The sequence below is a fragment of the Gekko japonicus genome, unplaced genomic scaffold (assembly GCF_001447785.1).
Source record: "Gekko japonicus isolate JY-2015 unplaced genomic scaffold, Gekko_japonicus_V1.1 scaffold3209, whole genome shotgun sequence".
NCBI lineage: Eukaryota > Metazoa > Chordata > Lepidosauria > Squamata > Gekkonidae > Gekko > Gekko japonicus.
Genome location: NW_015172643.1, coordinates 144,439 through 162,580, shown reverse-complemented (window position 1 = coordinate 162,580; position 18,142 = coordinate 144,439). Strand labels below are relative to the sequence as shown.

The window sequence follows — 18,142 nt, the reverse complement described above, 5'->3', positions numbered from 1 at the left end:
TTTGCTTCTTTAATAATAAAAACTTTCTGACTCATGGAATAGAGGAAGGACAGTTGGCCTGAAAGCCCATGAAGGCTCTGGATAGCCCTCGTTAGAATTGGTTCATTAGATTGAGAACCATTTAATCATCTCCTCATATCTCACTACACTAAAAAGCAGTCAAAAGACTGCAACAGCAAAGATTCTCGCAAACTTTCCTTCACACACCCCAGACTCAATGCCGTAAGTACACAAAGGCTAATCATGTGATTTGCTAATGTCCATGGGTCTCCAGTGTGACCAGAGTGAACATTGCCCCCCCCTTAGCATTTATTCTATGTGGTACACAAACAAATTTAGAACCCAAACCCTGGAATATGGGTTTCTTGTTTAGAAGGACAACATTAGGAGATGGGGATTTGGCATGGAAGAACAGCAGATGAGAAAATGGTGGCTGACTGTTTCCATACTGCAGTTTCTGTGTTCCTAATAACCTCACTGTTGTGTAGTAGTGGTGAAAAGATTAGACTAAGACCTTGGAGACTTAGGTTAAAATCCCCCCTCTGCCATGAAAGCTTGGGGGGGGTGACCTTGGACCTATCACAAACTCTCAGCCTAACGTACTTGACAGACAAGAATAAAATGGAGGAGGGGATAAATGTGTTGCCAGTATCCTTGAGTCCCCATAAGGGGTAAAAATGGGATGTAAATATTCTAAGGCATCAGAAATGGTGCCAATGAAAATATTGCCATACAGCGCCATACATACATATAATTGAGGGATATTTGTATGATCAGAACTTTACATGGCTAGTTATTTATATTATGTACATCTACATGATTAGTGATCCATTGTCTTGTAAATCCAAATTATGTAAGAAGTGGCAAGTGTCAGCATGCAAAACATATTTTTAATGTCTCTGCTGCCTGAACTCATATTTTGGCACTGGATCCTACTGCTGGTGGCATAGCAGATCGTATATATACAGAAAATATAAGATAAGATAAGATAAATTTCATAAATTCTTTTATTTCCCTATAGCAAATTCAACAGAAAATTAATCTATCCATCAACACAAACTTCATTCTACTTGGATTTGGTGATCTCCAAGAACTACAAGTCCTCCTTTTTCTGGTTTTCCTTGGAATCTGTATATTTACTATGGTTGGAAATCTCATTATCTTTGTTCTTATTGTCACAGATGTGCACCTGCATACCCCCATGTATTTCTTCCTAGGGAACCTATCTTGCTTGGATATCTGCTATACATCAAGCATCCTGCCCAGATTGCTCTTTAGTCTTCTGACTGGGGATAAAACTGTCTCTCTTCATGGCTGCATTATACAATATTTTTTCTTTGGTACCTTAGCATCTGCAGAATGTTATCTCTTGGCTGTGATGTCATATGATCGCTATTTAGCCATATGCAAACCACTGAAATACACATCTCTCATGAATGGCAGGATCTGCCTTGGACTGATTACAGTGTCTTGGATGGGTGGTCTGCTAAGTAACATCTTCATAACATCACTGTTGTTGAAGCTGTCATTTTGTGGTCCCAATGAAATTGAACATTTCTTTTGTGACCTAGCCCCCATGTTAAAGCTTTCCTGCACAAATACCAACCTGGTGGAACTTGCCGTTTTCATTCTGGCCTCCATGGACACCATACCCCCATTTCTCCTTACCCTGATCTCATATGTATGTATTATCATCAACATCCTCCAAATGAAGTCCACAACCTCCAGACGGAAGGTCTTCTCCACTTGTTCCTCTCATCTCCTTGCAGTGACGCTTTTCTACGGGTCTCTGATTTGTGTCTATTTAATTCCTGAAACGAACACACTGAAGGGGCTTCATAAAACCTTCTCCCTGTTTTATACCATCTTCACACCCATGCTCAACCCTATTATATATAGTCTGAGAAATAAGGACATAAAAGTAGCCTTGTATAGGACTGTCAACAAAGCTGTCAGTGTGGTCCCATTTCCTTAGCTTTGTTGTGGTCATTACTGTGTATCTATTGAATTAACAAAAGCTACATCCATATCCTTGCAAAACATTTCAACATGAATGATATTGTACTTTGGGTTCCATAGAGTCAGCAGTGTGTAAAGCATCAGGTTGTGGAAACCATTACATATGGGAGCCGCAGTGAGAGACATAATAGAGTCATGCCAGAAACATGGAATAGCCAAGCAACAAAGCAGAGAACAAGGCTGAGATACCACTAAAATTTTGGGTGCTTTAAATACAGAAATATGCCATTGAATCATTCAACAGAAAAGGACCATGCTGCAATGGGTGATGATGGTAGAGCCAACCAGCTTTTCCACTGGGGTAAAAGGGAGGAAGGGCCCCTTTGAACAACAAAAAAAACATTGTACGTTGGGGAATCATGGACCCTGCATGAGCCACAGCCATGTGGGATGGAGACTGTAGAAAGGAAGAGAATTCAGTGAGACTGAGCGAAAAACAACAACATTGCAATTCGTCAGGGCCTGTAAAATGGGCCCAATCATGGACCCTGCATGAGCCACAGCCATGTGGGATGGAGACTGTAGAAAGGAAGAGAATTCAGTGAGACCGAGTGAAAAACAACAACATTGCAATTCTTCAGGGCCTGTAAAATGGGCCTGTTCTTCCAGGCCTTTGGTTGAGGCATCAGATGTCTAATCTACCTTGGCCTCCCCTGCTCACACTGGGTGCAATGTTTACAGTGCCTACTGCGATCTGCCCTGCTTAAAGAGGTCAACAGAGCTGTACACTGCATTCGTCAGGCCACACCTGGAGTATTGTGCACAGTTCTGGAGGCCTCACTTAAGAAAGGATGTGGACAGAATGGAGCAGGTGCAGAGGAGAGCAACAAGGATGATCTGGGGCCTGGAGACCAAGCGCTATGAGGAAAGGCTGAGGGACCTGGGGATATTTTGTCTGGAGAAGAGGAGGTTAAGGGGAAACATAATTGCTCTCTTTAAGTATTTGAAGGACTGTCACTTAGAGGAGGGCAGGGAGCTGTTCCTGTTGGCAGCAGAGGAGAGGACTCACAATTATGGGTTTAAATTAAGGGTGGGAAGGTACTGGCTGGATATTAGGAAAAACGTTTTGACAGTAAGAGTTGTGCAACTGTGGAAACAGCCGCCTAGGGAGGTGGTGAGCTCCCCCTCACTGGCAGTCTCTAAGCAGTGGCTGGACGAACACTTGTCAGGGATGCTCTAGGCTGATCCTGCATTGAGCAGGCGGCTGGACTAGATGACCTGTATGGCCCCTTCCAACTCTATGATTCTATGATTCTAGGATTCTATGGTCATCAGAACAGATTGCCATTCCCTACCATCTATTTTCACATCTTGCAGGAGGCACTGTGACCTGCCTTGAATAGTTGTCATCTTATTCCAATTAGCTTGAAATTTGGCTTGGTGTTTCATTTTAATGTTAGTCTTGCTCAAATGGTTTGTTTTGTTTAATTTTAATGCTTTAATGTTATTATGTTCTTTAATGAAGTGTTGTGACCCGCCCTGAGCCTGCCTGCGAGGGAGGGCGCACAGCAATCAAATAAATAAATAAAATAAGTTGAATATGTAATATGCTGGTAGTGCTGGGGAGGAGATTGTGTAAATAAGACACTCGTTCCTTGGTACTGACCTTATTTTCAACTTTATTTACCACCTAACACACACACACACACAGTACTAGGTAGCCTCACTTTTCATTGATATGCTACATTTGTTTTGGAAGGGACTTTTTCCCCATGCAGAGGCTTCAGTTACGTACTTCCACTCTTGCAGAGTTTAGAAGCAGCAGCCCCAGAGGAGTTTTGTGATATTAGCATCTGTTTGCGTGAACCACGTCAGTGTCTGAAATATTAAACCTCAGCAAACAGTCAGCTATCCATGTTTAATGATATGTAATGAGTAAAAGGAAAAAAAAACTGATATGATTGTTAGGATTTGCAATTTTACAATTTTCTCAACATTTTTGTGTGATAGCTCAGTGGGTTGTTTTGCTTCTCTTCTCACTAGGAGTGGCTTCAGACTTTAGTCCCCCTCGCCTTGAAAGAACTCAGTGTGATTTTAATGGCTCTCTCTTTGTCCATTTTGTTCTTACAGCCATTTTGTGAGGTCAAATCAACTGAGAAAGAGTATTCTGCTCAAGGTCAGCAAATAAATGGTATACTAGTTTAACCATAGGTCTCCACAGCTAAAATTCACTGCACTAAAAAATCATACAATGCAGTTGCCAGTGTTTGCCATGTCTACACTGGAAGTAAGGGTATAGGCTGTGAAGGGTAGAAATATAGCCTTATACACTCATGTTGGAGACATCTGATTGGCTCTGGTTCTCTGGTACTGGTCTTCTAGAGGGGTGCCAGGTCTCTTGGATCTTAGTCTTGGGTGTTAATGTTCTTTACATTTTACAATTTTACTGCAGGAAAACCCAGTACATCTTATCCTCCTGTTGTCCCAAATCCTATGTGTTTGTTGCAGATCTCTCCAAATAATGAAAGGTACTTTGCTATTTCTGGGGGGAAAGCAATTTTTGCATGTCTGATGTGTGCACAGTAAAATATAGCTAGCTTTTGAAGGTCACATGTTTCACATACACATACAGCTCTGAATATTTAAGAGAAGTTTTGAGGCTGCTAGTGATTGTACCAGGAAAATAATTCCTGATAAGGGATGCATGAATATGTCCTTTCTCATTTCTTTGTCAGTATATGTGCAGTCATACATAGCCATTACATATTAATAGGGCAATGGAAATATCAGGAGGGGCATTGGTAGTGCATGCTCCCAGTACACACAGTTGGATACCCAAAAATGCAATGTCTGTAATAGACTACTGCTGGAAGATTTACTGCATCTGTTTGCTCTGTAATTACCTGCCTTCCACTCATTTAAAAGCCAAGAGGAAGTTAAAGATTTGATGACTTCAACACTTCTTCAGGCTGATTAGTAGAACAGACCTAGGCAACTGAGTAAGAAATCGGCCATATCAACAACTTGATTTGATTGTTGGAGGATATATGCTTGGAATCAAAGCTCACCAACAGTTGCATACATCTGCCTTGGTGGAGCTCATCCCCACTGTGGTCTTGTGGCAGTGGCAGATAACTCTGCCTTGCCTATTGCTGTGTCCCCATCCTTTGCCAAAGGTTTGAAACTGGGATAGTTCAAGTTGGGTACTAGCCCCTTGAGGAGATAGAGCAACAATTTTTTTCATGGGAATCAGAAGATGATTATGGCTGGTCACTAGCTGGGTAAGTTACTTCTTTGCTATTATCTGTACCCTTTAGTCATGTCCCAGATTGTAAGACTTCTGCAATGCCATGCATAGTTTTTAAAAGGAAAAAATCGATGGGATCCAATTACCCTTTCTGATGCTTGCTTGAAGGCCTATTTTCTTCTATAAAACTTTAAATGTACAGTTCTAGTTGTATTATGTCTATACTAAGGAAGCCAGGTATTCCATTGCTTCTGAGTCATTAAGACTTTCTAGAATTAATTCTGGAAGTAGAGTAAGTGCAATATGTCACACCTTTCCCATCTCTCAACTCAGTTAAATATTTTACCTATTTCCAAAGAAGTCTTGATGTGGTCATATATACAAGTGGTTTATTAATCTGTTTTCTGCAATGTGCTCCTGTGCATTAATAAAACAGAAAGAAATCTGAACCCTCTATATATTCAGTCAGGTCAAGACTGCTTTCTTTCCCCCTGTGTTTTATCCATACAAATTGATCAGATAGAAGGAAAAGACATGAAGGAACTGAAGGAACTGGAACCAAATATGTTGAGGAATTCAACATAACCATTTTCACCAGGCAAGCTTATCTTGATCAAGCTTTCTTACCTACATGCAGGACAAGTTCCTAATCAAATCAACTTGATGATTTTCTCAAAATTCATCTTAGGCATAGAGTTGGGTGTCTTTGTGCTTGTGCAACAGCCACTCTTGCTACAGAGACAAGCAGATCATTTCTTGGGAACGTGGCAAAATAACCTGCAGTTTATGACCATGTTTGGTGTAGTGGTTAAGTGTGTGGACTCTAATCTGGGAGAACCGGGTTTGATTCCCCACTCCTCCACTTGCACCTGCTGATGTGACCTTGGGTCAGTCACAAGCTCTGGCACAGCTGTTCCTGAAAGAGCAGTTTGTGTCAGAGTTCTCTCAGCCCCACCCACCTCACAGGGTGTCTGTTGTGGGGAGGGGAAGGGAAAGGAGTTTGTAAGCCGCTCTGAGACTCCAAGTGAAGGGCGGGGTATAAATCCAATCTCTTCTTCTTCTTCTTCCCACCAGGAAAGGATGTTAAGCTGTATACCTATACGTCACCTGCAAGTTCTTGCTGAATTGTTTGTGCTTTAATTGGTTTAACTAGATTTCATATTTAAATTTGTATATGGCAAATGTTGTACCCCGCCCTGAGCCTTGTTGCATGGGGGAGGGTGGGTCATAAATCAAATAAATAAATAAATAATTTTAATTTAGCATTGACAATAAATAAATACATTAAGTAGAAGTCATTTTAACCAACACGGGAAGCAGTTTGCACCTTGCACCTTGTTACAATAGATATTCAGTAGAGTTTGACGCTTCTCTGTAGTACAACTTGATGCTTGCTGGAAGCCCTAAGACTTCTATTCGACTGAGGCAAAGGGAGACAGAGGGGATGACAGATTACAACCCGCTGCTGCTCCCATGCAACTTCTTCACCCCATCAATGTGAACTGCCTGCTCTCCTGTTCTAGAGACAGGCTTAGCAAGAATGCAGACAAGGCAATTATTTTACCCCCCATTCTCTCTCTTCACTAAGGAAAGGAGTTTGTAAGCAGCTCTGAGGCTCCAAGTGAAGAGCGGGATATAAATCCAATCTCTTCTTCTTCTTCGTGTTTGTGCAATGCATGAACTAAATTGTCTTTGTTATTAGAAAAATACTTGTCTCATGGAGTCATGGTCAGTTTCTAAACTGATGTACTTGTCAAGCACAGAATCACTTGTACTTCATCTAGATGATACACAGGTGGTGGTGTACTCAGATGTATCCAGTTTGGTGAACAAGAAGCTTCTTGACTATGGCAGCAAGCAGGATGTAAGCCGGACCTGTAGTTGACTGACCATCCTTGACTGAAACAAGGAGATGAGACAAATTATATATACATAGCACCCTAAAAAATGTGAATTGTTTAAAAATAGGAAGATTCTGAGTGTTGGTTTTTTCCTTACAATTCATTTTCTTAGCCTTTTCTGTTTATGGTGAGAAGCAAAAACCCTCCTCTCAGAGGCTCAGTGCTAAGTGCTTCTGCATAATATGAACAGATTTTATGTCTCTCTGCATTATCTTCAGATTTACTTTAAAAATGGAGTGCTTCATTGCAATGTTCCCTCTAAGCTCCACAGTGTTGTGAGCAGAAATTCTGCCTCATGAGCAAAAAAAACCTAGTACCATTAAAGGTGTGAGCGAGTCTACATTTGACTATCATGTAAATTAGTTTTTTAGCGGATTACTTCCATAACCTTGTAAAAATCTCACAATAAATTCTTTTAAATTACATTTAAACTATATTTTAAGAATAATTTAAACATTATAAGAGAAAACAGAATCAAGTCAAATCTCACCCACCCCTTTCCACTATATTGGTAGACCTGGCCCCCAGAGAACACAGCTACCTGCCCCTTTCCACTATATTGGTAGACCTGGCCTCTGGAGAACAGGTGTACCTGCCGTAGTCCACTATATTGGAAGACCTGGCCTCAGACTGTCATCCTGTGTCGAGCCCTAGAAAACTATGGACTATGCTGAGGGTTATGGGACTATGTGGGATGGGGCAGTAGAAAGGAGAAGTGGGCAACATTGAGCAGAAAACCTGACTGGATTCAGCCCCTGTGTCAGGAAGTGAATATTGTGATGTAAATCTCAACATGTATACTGAGTTCCCTCTGAGAGTTACTCAAGTCGTAAGTGTGCTCAGGGCTGGAGCTTTGAAATGTACCTATGAAGCTGCCTCATACTGAATCAGACCAGACCTCTCATGCCTTTGTTGCCCTGATTCAGGCAAAGAAGAAAAACACGTGGCCACAGGAGTTCACTGCTACAGGCCCCTTGTTTTAAATATACATTCATTGACCTGTCCATAAAGGAATCGGGAAGAAGAGATGGACACTGATGTGGCTGGGCAGGTAAAGTCGTCCTCTTTAAAAAAAGAAAAAGCAATGTGTTATTTTGACACCTGGACAAAGCGCTTCCCTATCATCCTGTACTTGTTTGTGCAAACTTTGGTATAGTCACCCATAGACTTGTCTGCACTTTGCCTCCCTGCTGTTCCATAATGACACCCAGTCAGGCATCTCACGCCTCCAAATGAGAGACAGTGCAGTCTGGCATAACTCCATGATGAGTTCACTACACAGACCTGGGAAAGAATACTCATGGAAGCCACTTTCTCATCTTCTGATGCTGATCTTCTTGGCTGGAGGCCACAGTGTGAAGATATTAATTGCTTTCCCTCCCCTGCTTGCTCATATGAGACAGTATGATGTGCTCCTAACCATCCTGTGTTTTTGCAGGGAACTACTAAAGTCCGTCTCTCTACATCCCTCTCAAAGGGTGAAAAAGAAGCTACTGATATTAGAAAGGAAAAGATAAAGGAGGCCCTTGCTGCGCATAAGATTCCATATGATTCGGTAGGATTCCTTTATGTCTGCCTCAGAGGAGCTAGAAATAAATTAGACAGGGGCTACTGTAAGCTCTTGGACAATTGGCTACATTAGGGGTTTGCTGCCTAATATGCAAAGGAGTTCCTGCTACAAAAAGAGCCCTGTAGGCACTAGAAAGCTTCAATTAGGAACCAAGTAGGACTACTTTTTGGACTCAAATGGACACAAACTTACTATAAATATTTGGGGGACACTCATTAGCTCTGCCCGGACATTTAAAACATGTACAATCATAGAGGAAGGGCATGTGCAGGATCACATTTGCTGGTTCTACCTGCAAGTCCTATTTTTTGAAGCTTCCCTTGGCACCGGGCTCTCTGTCCTGATATACACATTTGTCATTCATTTTAGCATTGCACAGATGGAACTAAGGGTTTCCTTCTTCAGTTTCTGAGCACAGTAGCTCTTTAGAGACCCAAAAGATTTTTGCGGGTATTTTTGCATTTGTGTGTGCATGCATGTGTGCCCGTGTGTATGTCCCTGCCTGGAAGTCATGGTGACCCCTTCTGGGGCCCGACCTACCTCACAGGGTGTCTGTTGTGGGGAAAGGAAGGGAAAGGAGTTTGTAAGCCGCTCTGAGACTCCTTTGGGTAGTAAAGGGTGGGGTATAAATCCAATCTCTTCTTCTTTGTCATCCAGGCTCACAGCTACAGTGGGGCCTCTAGGTGCCTGGCCCCCCGACTACCCACCAAGGCACCACAACGTTTGGGAAGAAGTGGGTGGGAGGTTCTGTGCACCTGCACTCCAAGCTGTGAATTTGTCCCTTTAAATGTTTTTTTGAGAAGTGGGGGCTGTGCACCTGCACTCCAAGCCACGAATTCATGGCTTGGAGTACAGACGCACGTGGCCTCCCCCCTTTCTTATGTGAGGGTTTTTTTTTTAGCTCAGCCTATGTGAATTTATCATGTTATTTTTATTTCAGTGCCCCCCCTAACTTTTTAAAAGGCCCCCCAAATGAAAAAAAATCCTGGCTACAGGCCTGCTCCCATCCAAATACTTGCCAGGGTCGGCCCTGCTTAGCTTCTGAGACCTGAAGAGATCAGGCTTGCCCGGACTACACCAACAAGATAAGGCATTTGACAATGGAAACGTTGACTCTCAAAAGCTCATAGCTCAAAAAACCTTGTTCATCTATAAGCTGCAACTGCTGTTCTATCACCGACCAACATGGCTGCCCTCTGAAACTCTCTCCCTCAGTTTTGTTCATTATAGTGACAGGATCATGTTATTGCTCTGGAAACACAGTAGGATCCTTCAAGGCTGATGCCCAATGTTGAAACATGGAACTGAACCCAACTGTTTACTCTGCTAATGGTGATGGTGGTGGAAAGTGCCATCAAGTGACAGCTGACTTATCGTGGCACCGTGGGGTTTTCAAGGCAAAAGGCATTCAGAGGTGGTTTGCCATTGCCTGCCTCTGCATTACAATCCTGGTATTACTTGGAGGGTCTCCCATCCATATACTAGCTAGCCAGGACCCACCATGCTTAACTTCCAAGATCTGATGAGATAGAGCTAGCCTGGGGTATCTAGGTCAGGACAGCTAATGGTGAGGCCTTCCTCTGTTGCAAGGAGCCTGGTGGGAAGAGTAGTCTTCCTGGTGGAAAACTTCTTGCTCCACCACCAGTCAACTGGAAACTCTGGATGTGGACCCAAATTAAGCTTGTTGGGACTGCATCTGCATATCATCCGATATTGTGCAATCTTTGCAGCATGGCAGCTTTTTCACGATTAGATTTTCCCGTGTGGACAAGACAACCCAGTTGCCAATGACTTCTGTGCCCCAATGACAACACAGCATCCAACCATGTATGGTTGTGGCCTTGGTATTTATATCAGCCCACTCATGGAAGTAGCTGCTGCTGCATCTTCTGTGAGAAAGATTCTCAGGCACTGTATTATGTACTCAGGGATTCTTTTTGCAGTGAGCTAGTAGTCATTTGTACGTCACCAAACCTGGGTCAGAATGGAAGAGTCATGTTTAAATAAGACACAGCACACTGGTGTTCTATTCACACTGATCCTTCATTAAATTCCTCCATTAGTGAACTGTGAGTTTGATTGCCTTTTCATTTATATTTCTGTGGTTTGCAGGGGTCATTTCCTGCAGGAGCGCACAGGAGCGAAGCTCCGGCAGTAAAGAGCCCAGGGGGCGGGCACATGCAACAAGCCCCACCCCCTGCTCCCAGCAGCCCTGGGTGGGGGCTTGATTAGGGGGGTGGGAGAGCCTCCCTCCCTCCCCCCATCTGTTTGCCCTCTTTCTTTCTTTCCCTCCTTCTTTCCTTCTCTTTCTTTCCCTTTCTTTCTGTCCTTTTTCCTTCTTTCTTTCTTTCCCTTCTTCTTTCCTTCTCTCTCTCTTTCTTTCTGTCCTTTTTTCCTTCTCTCTTTCTTTCTTTCCCTCCTTATTCCCTTCTCTCCCTCTTTCCTTCCTTCCCCTTCCTTCCTTCCTTCCTTCCTTCCTTTCTTCCTTAGGAGATTGCACTGCTTTCCCACACCTTCCTTCCTTCCTTCCTTCCTTCCTTCCTTCCTTCCTTCCTTCCATCCCTTTCCCTCCTTATTTCCTTCTCTCCCTCTTTCAGTGGCATATGCAAATAAGTTATGCTAATGAGTTATGCTAATGAGCTCCTGCACCTCTTTTTCTACTAAATGACCCCTTGTGGTTTGGATCCTATGAGTGAGTTCTGTGCATACTAGATAGTCTCTCGCATGGAGCATGTGTTCTCTCTTGTTCTATTACTGTACGAGATCAACAGCTTTCAATGAACCCAAGTGAAAATGAAAGTGCTTTTACAGAATTTATCTGTAAAATCAAAGCCATTACTTTTTGACTTTTAATATAAAAAATAACAGCAGGTTATTAAGTACACACATTTCTCAGTATCCCATTCCCATTCCTTCTCTCAGGACACAGTCCCCAATATTGCTGTCTTGGGATCAGGAGGAGGTTTGCGGGCCATGCTTGCCCTTTGTGGGACACTGGTGGAGTTGCAGGAACAAAATCTCTTAGATTGTATTATGTACCTGAGTGGTGTTTCGGGTTCTGCCTGGTAAGTAGATGATGGTAGTAAAGAGAAAACATATTTCCCCCCTTTGGGGGGTCAGACCAAGTTTCACTTTATCCGGCATTCTGCTACTGCAAGCACTCTCTGCACATGGATGTGCCAGTTGGGTATTCTGCCACTTGATTTTTTTTGGTAGCGTTAATGATCACTGAACTTTTTATGAGGATTCTAGAGGCCTAATTGCTCAATCACTGAGAAATTCTTCCTTACAGGACACTGAACCCAAACATCTTATTTATACGTTAAGCATTCATTTTAAATTATAATACTTATTAACTAGAGTTTGTTGATGTTCATTCTGATTCAGTATTTATTTTATAAAAAGAAAAGGTGCTGATACTCATAGAAGGTTACATTGATTTCTACCCTCGGGAATTGGGAGGGCCCCCCAAAAGGTGCTGGTACTCCATTCCAGTGAGTACTGCCACACAAAAAACCCAACAACCCTCTGTTGAGTTTTTGTTGTTGTTGTTTCATTCATTCATAGACCTTTATTGGCATAAGGTATATAAAACATTGTATCGTACTATTAAAATCTAAGGCCCCGGTCACACCGCAGGAAAAGCCGGGGCAGAAGTGCAGCTTTTTAGAGCCGCAGCAAAAGAGAAGCGCGGCAGCGGGATCAAACAGATCCCCCGAGGCGCTGCGCATATGCTCCCCCGAGTGATCAGATGCGAGGGGGAAGCCACGGACAGGAGAGCGAGGCGAGTCAGCTGCGCATGTGTGCGCCTGTGCAGTTCGGCAGGGGGCCTCGCATGCTGTGGGAGACGGGTGCATCGGCAATCACACAGCTGCCTGTGCTGCAGATTTTCCAGTAGGTAGTAGGTTGGCATCTGATCACGCTGGTTTAATCTGCCCTCAATCCGTCGATTCCGCAGGGCAATTCCTCCCGTGTGAATCCTAAAATTCCATACAAATTTAGTACAATCAAAATAGTACTATCTAAAATTTTGTACCTTAAGAACTTCGGTAAGAAACTTGTTGTTCTTGTTGTTGCTGCCTATGAATCAAAAGCTGAAATTAAATGGGAAAATTACCTCTAAGCAACATTCAGGATTCCTCACAAGGACTAAAAAAATCAATAAATCCAGGTAAAGATTGTGGGTTAAATCCACTGTTAATACTCGTCTTATTTGTTTAGATATTTATATCCAGTTTTTTCTTTCTTTCAATGGTGACATTAAGTCAGCATAGTTCTCCCCTTCTCCCAGCTTCACCTCAGCATCCTTGTAGGCTTGCCAAGTCCCCACAGGGGGGCGGGGAAAACCCCGCCCCAGAAGCCCGATTCCTGCCGCCGGTGGATTGGGCCCCGGGGGGAACCCCACCCCCAAAGCACGGGACATGCCTGGCATCAGCACGTCGGGCATGCTGGGGGCGGGGCCACAGTCATCCAAGGGAAAACTCTATGTTTTTCCCTCGGATGACCACAGCCCCACCCCCGGTGCGCCTGACACGCCCGCGTCACTTCCAGGTGACGTGTTTGCAGTGTGGGCGCGCTTTGCGCATGCGCGGGTGCTCCCAGAGCAAGGTGGGAGTCCCCCACTGCAGCTTAAGGTAGGACTTGGCAACCCTACATCCTTGTGAGGTGGATTAGGGTAAGACACAGTGACCCATTCAAGGTCACCCAGCACACTTCCATAGCAGAGTGGGGATTTAGAGCTGGGTCTTACAAACTCTAGTTCAACATCATTTCAGCCATATTTGTTCTTTTTCCACTAAAAGGTGTATGTCATCCTTCTACAAAACTGAGAACTGGGCAGAAAGATTAAAGGAGATGGAAAAACATCAGTGTGAAACCCTGACCCAAAGCGAGTTTGATTTTGAGGCAGCAGCAAAAGCTGTGCTGGATGCTGCAAGTGATGAGAATTACTCTCTGACTGATTTCTGGGCTTATTTTATTGTGCACAAAATGGTAAAGCAGGTGAGTGTGGGGGAAGTGTTTGCTGAAGGTCTTGTGTACCTTGAACAAGAATATGGAAAGAGCTGATATATTAGCAGTTACTAGTAAAGGCAATGGTTTCCCTTGCTCGAAAGCCAGTTGAATCCGACTCTAGGGGGTAGTGCTCATCTCCGTTTCCAAGCTTGAAGAGCCAGTGCTGTCCGAAGACTTTTCCGTGGTCAAGTGACTGGCATGACTAAACACTGAGGTGCACGGAACGCTGTTACCTTCCCACTGAAGCAGTACCTATTTATCTACTTGCATTTTCTTGCTTTCGAACTACTAGGTTGGCAGGAACTGGGGCCAGAGATGGGAGCTCAATCCATCACCTTCCGGTCTGCAGCTCAGCGTCTTAACCTCCGAGCCACTGCAGCCCCTTAGCAGCGACTATGAACAAGCTAACAAAGTTTGAGTCCCGTGGCACATTTCAGACCAACAAAGTTTAATTCTGGGTGTGCCTGCACACTTCCTCAGCCATTACATATAGGTGTGAGGGGTGTTAATTGCCAAAAGGGGCTAATTAGAGTCAAGATGTATAAGTATCCGAGTGATAAGCATAGCTAAGACTGGATTAAAGTAGTTGGTAAGATCTGTGAATAGCAGCAAAATTAGCATACAGGTGATAAAAGAGTTAACAAATAGGTGTGAGGACTACATTTGAATCACAGGCCTAACCAATCCAATCTTGGCTATACTTCTCTCAGTTACTTATGCATCTAGATTTTAATTAGCCCTTCCTGGCAACTAACCACCCTCACTCTCTCTCCCCCTATATATAATGGTTGAGGAAGTCTTGTTTCAATGTATCTGAAGAAGTGTGCATGCACACAAAAGCTTATACCCAGAATTAAACTTTGTTGGCCTTCAGGGGGCCGCTGGGCTCAAACTTTGTTCTGTTGCTTCAGACCAATACAGCTGCCCATCTGAATCTAAAAACAACCTAGACAGTAACATTTCCCCAAAGTTCTATAGCAGCTTCTCAAATGTCATATGAGATGTATACAGCCATACATACAACCAAAGTAACAAAATGAGGCCCCGGTCACATGGGCCGGAAAACGCGGGTGGGGGGGGGACGTGGTTGTTTGACCCGGAGCAAACTAACACACTGCCGCCGGATCACACGTCCTGCCGACGTCCTGTGGTTTGGGGGGAGGTGCCGATCACACGACAATCCTGCGGCGTGGCAAAGAAGCGGCGCGGCGAGATCACAGCAGCAATGGCTAGGCGCTGCTGCAGTGGCAAACAGGGTTGTTGTTGTTGTTTTTACCAAAGTGTGTGCATGCGCCGTTGGGTGCTTGTGCACATCCCGTGGAGACTTGGGGAAAAAAAAAAACCTTTTTGCAAAGGGACATGAGCGGGCACTGGATGCCACGAACTTCCACCGGAAACGTGATCAGACGCCCACCCTTGCCCCGCAGTTTCCGGAAACTAGTACCTTGGAGGTACTATTTTTTTACGCCGCATCTTCGGCGGGAAGCCTCGGGTTAGCCATGGGAGTTCTACGCTTTCCAGATGTTGCGGTGTGATCGCGCCTGGAAAATCCGCCTATCTTCCATCTCTGTAGTGTGACTAATGCTCCATGTGACCGCAGCCTGAGGTGAGTTCTTTACCTCAAAGCCGAAGAGCCAGTGCTACTGGGGACCAGAAAGGGGGGTGAATCCAACCAGAGTCCTCATTCCAGATCCTGTTTGGTAGTCAAAGGGAATTCTTCCCTCCCTTTTCTATCAACAGAGAAGTTAGATGGCTCCAACTCAAAACTTCTTTGAGGGTCAGTTTGGCCCACAGATTACCAGTTGTTCATCCGTAACACCCTTCTATTCAAGATGTCAGGATAACAGACTCTACTTTCCTTAAAAGAGCCAGTGATATGGTGAGCACAGGCTTTTTTAAAAAGTCAGAAAAGCAGAAGCTGAATCCAAACTAGATGGCGTTGAGGTTGGTCGGGAGGCTAAGACCCTGAAGGTTGTTATGCTCGCCATATATGATGGGGTACAGTTGGCCCTGGCTGACTCAGTTTGAGGCTTATCCCAAGCCAACATTTGAAAAGTTATCCTCCATCTCTGTGTGACACACTCTGCGAGTAGCTGCCCTTATTGACAACTTGAAATTTTCGTTTAGTACAAAATAGATCAGTGCGGTTATGAGTTGGGATTACCTGCAGTGCATTCTGACCTGGATGACCCAGGCTAGCTCGATCTCATCAGAGCTTGGAAGAGAAGCAGGGTTGGCCCTAGCTAGCACTTGGGTGGGAGATCACTGAGTAAGTCCATGGTGGCTACACATAGGCAGGCAGTAACAAAGCACCATGGAGTTGCGGTGGCTCAAGTAGTTAAGACCCTGAAATGCAGGCTATGGAAGGTCGGTAGTTCAGCAGTTTGAGACCTGGATGCCACATGACGAAGTGAGCTCCCGTCTCTAGTTCCAGCTCCTGCCAACCTAGCAGTTCGAAAGCAAGAAATTGCAAGTAGATAAATAGGTACCACTTCAGTGGGAAGGTAACAGCGTTCCGTGCGCCTTGGTGTTTAGTCATGCCGGCCACATGACCACGGAAACGTCTTCGGACAGCACTGGCTCTTCGGCTTTGAAACGGCTTTGAAACGGAGATGAGCACTGCAACCCTAGAGTCGGATCCGACTGGCTTTTGAGCAAGGGAACCTTTACCTTTACTTAACAAAGCACCTCTGTTCTTGCCTTGAAAAACTTATGGGGTTGCTGTATGTCAGTTGTGACACCTCCTACCACCAACTGTATTGCACACCAGACCTATTCTGAAAGATCGATACTGGTTGCTTGTTCAGTTCAAGGTGCATGTTATTATCAGGAAAGTCTTTCATGCCCTGGGGCTCTGTGGGACCATCCCTTCCAACGTGCTTCACTCTGCCAACCAACCTTAGTTGTTGGTTCCACTGTATAGGCAAGTGAAGAAAACTGCCCAGGCTGATTGCATGAAGCTGAATAGTTGAGGCTTGCTCCTTCATATAGGATTGGGCATGTTGATTGTTCATCTTTTAGTTCTGGGTTTATGGTTATGAGAACACCAATCTCATGGTATTATGGGGAATTGTCTTGCCTAATGAACAGCTGTTGATGTTTTAATGCATATTATGATGCATCTTGAGTTCCGGGCAGGGAGAAAGGTGGAGAAATGACCTAACTAAATGAATAAACAGAACATATGCATTTTCAGTTGGATGAGACCACATTGTCTGAACAAAGGAGATCTTCTGAGAGTGGGAAAAATCCTTATCCTGTTTATGCAGCTGTGAACAGTGACACATTCGAGGAAGACCTTGCAGGTAATGCAGACTCACCCCTTGTCTAGAACTTGATAAGGGCCAAGCCGGAATCTAGGTCTCTAGAAGACTGAACTGCTTAAGCGTGCAGATAGGTAAGGGACTGTGGACATAACTTTCCCCAACCCAATCCCACACAAAGATAAATAACATTGTGGCAAGACTGCATTTTGATTTGCACAGCTCATAATCAAAGGAGCCAGTTTGGTGCAGTGGTTCAGTGAGCAGACTCTAATCTGGGAGAACCGGGTTTGATTCCCCACTCCTCCAATTGCAGGTGCTGGATGACCTTGGGCAAGCCATAGTTCTGTCAGAGCTCTCCTCTCAAGGACAGTTCCTGTCAGAGCTCTCTCAGCCCCACCTATCTCACAGGGTGCCTGTTATGGGGAGGGGAAGGGAAAGGAGTTCGTAAGCCGCTCTGAGACTCTGATTGAATGGCGGGGTATAAATCCAATCTCTTCCTCCTCCTCCTCCTCTGTTCCCCACCCCCACTATTTGCAATAGAAGCTAAGGATGCATTTTTGTGGCTAGCATAACTCATTAGAAAACAAACCATGGACTCCCCCTCCCATGCGTTCAATTATATTCCAAAACCAAGGACATGGTTTCCCCTGCAGGAAATCACATGGAGGCAGGGGTACTGCCAGTGCACTTGCTCTTACTCTCCCTCCCTGTGCATTCAGTGAACCCCTGGGGTTGATCTGAACCAATGCTCCCTCTAAACTGTGGAGCCTTGTGAGCAAAATTTCTACTTTGTGAGCTACTGGCATTAAAGTTGTGAGCGAGCGATTTGGCGACTGCATACATTGGCTTGCTCTGGAGCCATCCTTCCTGAGCTAAGACGGAAATGTGTGAGTCGGGGGCTCAAAAACTGTGAGCTGGCTCACACTAACTCAGCTTAAGAACATAAGAACATAAGAGACACCAGTGTTGGATCAGGCCAAAGGCCCATCCAGTCCAACACTCTGTGTCACACAGTGGCCAGAAATACCAGTGCCATCAGGAGGTCCAGCAGTGAGGCCAGGACATTAGAAGCCCTCCCACTGTTGACCCCCCCCAAGCACCAAGAAGACAGAGCATCACTTGTCCCAGAGCCCCTATCTATACCTTGTGGCTAATAGCCACTGATGGACCTCTGCTCCATATGTTT

General features: G+C 44.5%; 1 protein-coding gene across 3 annotated transcripts in view; it reads left to right on the top strand.

Annotated features, from left to right (window-relative positions):
• The first annotated feature begins 4,996 nt into the window (after positions 1 to 4,996).
• PLA2G4C (phospholipase A2 group IVC) overlaps positions 4,997 to 18,142 on the top strand; it is a 78,046-nt gene continuing 64,900 nt past the window's right edge. The window contains exons 1-6 of one of the 3 annotated variants that reach the window (XM_015421715.1): positions 4,997 to 5,240; positions 8,034 to 8,158; positions 8,546 to 8,662; positions 11,600 to 11,742; positions 13,480 to 13,678; positions 16,887 to 16,995. In XM_015421715.1, coding sequence (XP_015277201.1) covers positions 8,135 to 8,158; positions 8,546 to 8,662; positions 11,600 to 11,742; positions 13,480 to 13,678; positions 16,887 to 16,995 — 592 coding nt within the window. In that variant the 5' untranslated portion in view covers positions 4,997 to 5,240; positions 8,034 to 8,134. The remainder of the gene's footprint in view (positions 5,241 to 8,033; positions 8,159 to 8,545; positions 8,663 to 11,599; positions 11,743 to 13,479; positions 13,679 to 16,886; positions 16,996 to 18,142) is intronic. The other 2 variants (XM_015421714.1, XM_015421718.1) reach the window with 2 other exon arrangements.